Source organism: Cydia splendana, chromosome 2, assembly GCF_910591565.1.
Source record: "Cydia splendana chromosome 2, ilCydSple1.2, whole genome shotgun sequence".
Classification (NCBI taxonomy): domain Eukaryota; kingdom Metazoa; phylum Arthropoda; class Insecta; order Lepidoptera; family Tortricidae; genus Cydia; species Cydia splendana.
In genome coordinates, this window is record NC_085961.1 from 11,995,067 (window position 1) to 11,999,828 (window position 4,762).

The 4,762-nt window shown below is 37.2% G+C and overlaps 2 protein-coding genes and 1 long non-coding RNA gene across 7 annotated transcripts in view; all 3 read right to left on the minus strand.

Annotated features, from left to right (window-relative positions):
* LOC134804118 (uncharacterized) overlaps positions 1-4,762 on the minus strand; it is an 805,015-nt gene that overhangs the window by 708,811 nt on the left and 91,442 nt on the right. The gene's annotated exons all lie outside the window — the stretch shown is intronic.
* The window catches only part of LOC134803971 (uncharacterized), a 460,442-nt gene that overhangs the window by 87,688 nt on the left and 367,992 nt on the right, over positions 1-4,762 (minus strand). The gene's annotated exons all lie outside the window — the stretch shown is intronic.
* On the minus strand, positions 501-3,331 carry LOC134803824 (glutathione S-transferase 1-like). 5 transcript variants are annotated; one of them, XM_063776657.1, is made up of 6 exons: positions 3,253-3,331; positions 2,392-2,528; positions 1,886-2,016; positions 1,328-1,394; positions 1,033-1,238; positions 501-703 (listed from the first exon to the last, which is right to left on the minus strand). In XM_063776657.1, the coding sequence occupies exons 1-6, from the start codon at positions 3,314-3,316 to the stop codon at positions 592-594; spliced, it is 717 nt and encodes a 238-aa protein (XP_063632727.1). In that variant the 5' UTR covers positions 3,317-3,331; the 3' UTR covers positions 501-591. The 5 variants fall into 5 exon arrangements, with proteins under 5 accessions (XP_063632727.1, XP_063632738.1, XP_063632730.1 ...); XM_063776668.1 differs by having other exon boundaries at positions 3,166-3,283; XM_063776660.1 differs by having other exon boundaries at positions 3,117-3,254.

Below are 4,762 nucleotides of genomic sequence, written 5' to 3' on the forward strand. Positions count from 1 at the left end.
GATAAAATATTCGATCTAAAAGTTTGTGGTTCGTATGAACCCTCTGCCCGTCTGGGGCACGTTCGAGTGGTTTATAAGTGGCTTCTGCCCTGCAGGGAGTTTACATGACATTTAAGGGTAAGATTCATTACTATGAATGAACCCTCATAGTACAAAAGTAATATATTTTCCTTTGGTTTTTAAATTAAATATTTATTCAACGGTCAATCTTACGAGCCACGACATCCATGCGAGCCAAGAAAGTGCTGGCAGTTAGTGCATTTTGTGACGCAAGTGTAAATGTGATGTGCACATGACTTGCCCTTAAAACTACTCTGTATGGCTAACAAGGCAGTGGCCATATAAGGACCACGTAGCACCATTGGTCACGATCAGTGGGCATATGAAAACCACCGGGTTTTTTTTTTATTGAATTAGGGGTAAAAAAAAATCAAGAAATTACTTTTCATTTTAAGCTATTACCTACCCGAATCAGTAATCAAGAGTAAAAAATGCGTCAGGCCTGTTTAAGGGTTAATATAATTATTAACATTTTACGTTCCTTCCAATTTCAATTGTTTAACATATTTAAATATATAAGTTAAGTTTACTTTAAAGTTCTGTTTTGGCTTTGACGTTAGCAACAAGACCCTTAAACTTTTTGAGGCCCTTTTCGTTGGCCTGTTCATAGCCTGGTGCGGTAGACTTCACCAACTCAAACCATCTGGAATATTGTAAACAAAATTATTAGTTTATTTTGCTTAACCTCGCTGACCACTGTTATTATAATATCCATTACCATAATAAGCGGGTTTCTGGGGGGCGCCCGGGAGGACCATCGCGCGCTAGCATATGTCTTCAAGTTTTTAAATTTCGAACGAGAATTATAAATAGTTCGAAGTTGAACTACTGGCAAACTACTGTGTCTAAAAGACACCTTCCATATATTGTGGTGGAGGTCTCAGTCTAGTCGAAAAGTCAGGAAAAGGTCAAACCCAACCCAATAACCCCCGAGATATTCAAGACCGGCGTCTTGAATACATAGGTACTCACCGCTCAACTCGTGGATACGAGTCTAAACTAACTCCTGCTGCTTCTATCGTAGAAACAGTAGCAACCAGACTCAGATCAGCGAGCGTGAGGGTGTCTCCAACAGCATACTTGTGGCCTTTCAGGAACGAGTTGAAGAAATCCAGAGACTCCTCTAATCTTTTGAATAGATTCTCGTCAGCAGGTTGCCCGGCAAAAATTTGGGGATACTGGAAATATCAAGTCCATATAGGTGTTATTCTATTATCAAGAGTTTAAAAGGCCGATCAGGACATTCTAACGAATGTGGTAAACTTACAAAGAAGCTTCCGAATCTTGGATAAAGAGTCCCCAAATCGAAGTCCAGTCGTTGATCAATCAATGCCCTGGTAGAAATTATTAAATCTTATGTTAGTTAAAAGTTTCAAATATACTTAATCCTGTTTCTGATAACGGTAGGTAGGTACTAGATACAATTGAACCACATCAACTGTTCTTTAAGAATGTTAAAAAAAATTGTTACCAACAATGAAAATTTGTAGGTAGGAATCGGCGTAGCCTACAGCAAAGCTAACGGAATACCTACACACTTACACTTAATTCTCTTTGCCTACAGTAAAAGTGCGCCTAATTTATACGTACTCATAAAAGTCATAAATAATTCCTCATAATTATATTCGTAAGTTTGATTTAATGATTAATATGGAATAATTTTTCTATGTAGATACCTACAGGAAACTACCTATCTATTACACAAGTCTCCAAGGACTCTAGGACTTAGAATTAAGTAGGTATACAATGTAGGTATTTTGTCATGTAATTTGGACACCTTAGCATTCTAAAGCTTTTACACAAAGAAGTTGTTTAAGTAATTTACCTGATCTTTATGTCCTCGGGGTACAGCTCCTTGTTATTGTACTTTCTGATCAGGTAGCGGCCTATCGTGCGAGACTCCCAGAGCGCAAAACCGTCATCAACCAGCGTTGGTACCGTATGTTGGGGGTTTAACTGGAAAAATATGAATAATAGATGATTTCTTTACTCGTAATATTTTGTGGCAGGATTTGATGGGATTTTAAATTAATAATTACTAAAATATATAGGATGGATGGTTACCAGGCGGTAGTAAACAAATTATCTCTAGTTCATAGTGTGGCGATAGATGGCGCTGGTATCAAACCTTTAGAAATTCGGCTGTCATGTGTTCTCCTGCTTGTAGGGTAAGTTCATTAAGGATTCGCTGGATGTCCAGCGCCGCGGCAACCAGAAGGACCACGCGGCACGGCGCTAAGCACATGCAGTGTGTATGTGTAATACAAGTCTATATATCTGAAAATGACGTAGTTGTAGCGTATCTACGATAGATGGCGCTAGTATCCTAACCTTTAGAAATTCGGTTGTCATGTGTTCTCCGGCTTGTAGGTTAAGTTCCTTAAGGTTCAGCTGGATGTCTAGTGCCGCGGCGACCAAAAGGACCACGCGGCATGGCGCTGAGCCCGGTGTGTAATACAAGTCCATAGCTGTGAAAACGACATAGTTGTAGAGTATTTACGATAGATGTCGCATTTATCAAACATAAAAGATTTATTAGGGATTACGCATCTAAGCTAAGCTAGATGTCTAAATAAAGGAGAAACTAACTATGTTTACGATATTAACTTAGAGCTTATTTTAATTTCTGACTATTTACCTATATGCCTATATGTAGGTTCTTATACATACACACTACCGTACAGGTACCTACCGGCCGGGTGCTAAGGTACCGGCCAAAAATATAACTATTCTTCAGGTTTTTACGGCAAAGCATTTTAGGTTTGCCGTCAAAACCTGAAGGTGATATATTTTTGGCCGGTACTTTATGTAATAATATCAAATATTACCTATCTAATGGCTACAATTATCTTTTTTAGGTACCTACATAATACTTAGCTATAAGAAGTCCAAAGTAACGGGTTTAAAATAACTTTATGTTTCTTTCACATATAATACATTCTAGTATGTAGGTACTGTAAAAATCTGTAGGCAGTTAGAATATGAATTGTTAATATTTGTTATGCTAAGACTTTTTTAATTGTTATAGCGCGGTAGGCGTTATCCTTATCACTAACCTGATAAGCAAAAACTGATATTAATTTAAACTTTCCCTACGGCACACACCTACAGACTAAATTAAATCGACAAAAATGTCCACTTCACAAGCCAGATAAATCAACACTGTTTAAATATGTATCCAAAGCCGGTTACCGTGCTGTGCCAGTAGTATACAGTATACACTGTACATCCATTGCATGATATCATTTGAGTCCATAGACTACCACCAACAGACTTCGCTTTTACGAAGCTTTTACGAAACCGCGAGGTCGTCACATAATAATTTAAGCGCCTTATAAAGTAGGTACTGCGCTTTTTAAAGTTACTACCTATTCGCTCAGTTTCGCTCCTAGTGGGTGTGAGACATATTGTTTGCTTATTAGTTAGTATGGACAAATAGGATGAAGATGTTATCCCGCGAAAGTTTGTACTTATTTTCACCACATTGTGCGTTAGTGTCGATTGTACTTCCCCACCACCAACTTCGCACATAGCCAATAACTAATATAGCATTTATTACTTTTGCATTTATTTCGGTTGACATATATAATTTTAATTTTTAACAAGCAGAAACGTCCGTCTGCGAACGATGCTATTAAGCTTAGAATAAATTTAAAAGTGGAAAAATTACTGTCTTGGGTGAGACTTGAACTCACGGCCTCTGGATCGATACTCCAGCGCTCTGCCATCTGAGCCACCAAGGCCTCATCCATAACCAGCAAATCTTTCCACCATATTACGGGTCAAGGGGACCCTTAGCGACATCTACCCCAAGAGTGTTACACTTCTTAAACGGCTACCGGAGTTCCAAGTCATATTGGAAATTACATAAGTCATATTGGTTATTATTGACATATATAATATCAAAGAGAATTTAGACTAGAGGAATATTGTCAAAGTAAATTATGTGGTCAGTACATTTACTGCCATCTTTCGACACGATTAACACTTTTAGAACGCCATTTGACTTTGATCCTTATTTTTTTCACTAATGTGTTAAATGTCAATGAGACAATAAGTATCGCCATCTAGTGGACAGAGTAGGCCATCTATCGAAAAGATGGCACCATACCTTTGTTCTATCGTCGAGTGTCGAAAAATGGCAGTAAATGTACTGACTACATAATTTACTTTGACAATATTCTTCTATTTCAAATTCTCTTTGATAATGTAAGTATTATTTATATGTTAACAAACATGCTTCGTCTAATAGGTAAGTAATCTGAAATTGAGAATTTGAGACATCTAGTGGACACACATGGAACTAGGTAACGAAAGGTTTTTCAATGTCAACAATAGGTACACTTTGATCTATCTTTGATCATTCACGTATATGATTTTAACGAAATAAAAAAATATACAGATGTAAACTTGAATCATAAAAATAATAGAGCATGTAGACTTGATGTAGACTTACATTTATCTAAATTAAATTATTTAAAACAATTTAAAATGATACTATAACTACAGCTTGGCAAAAAAGAGTAGAAATTAAAAAGTGGCAACACTGTAGTGTCGTCTCGTTTTCTTATATATATTGGTTTGAAAGGGACGACACTACAGTGTTGCCACTTTTTAATTCCTACTCTTTTTGGCCAAGCTGTACAATACGGACTGAAGTTTCACAGCTGTGAAACGTCACGTTGACAGAACGTCTACATTC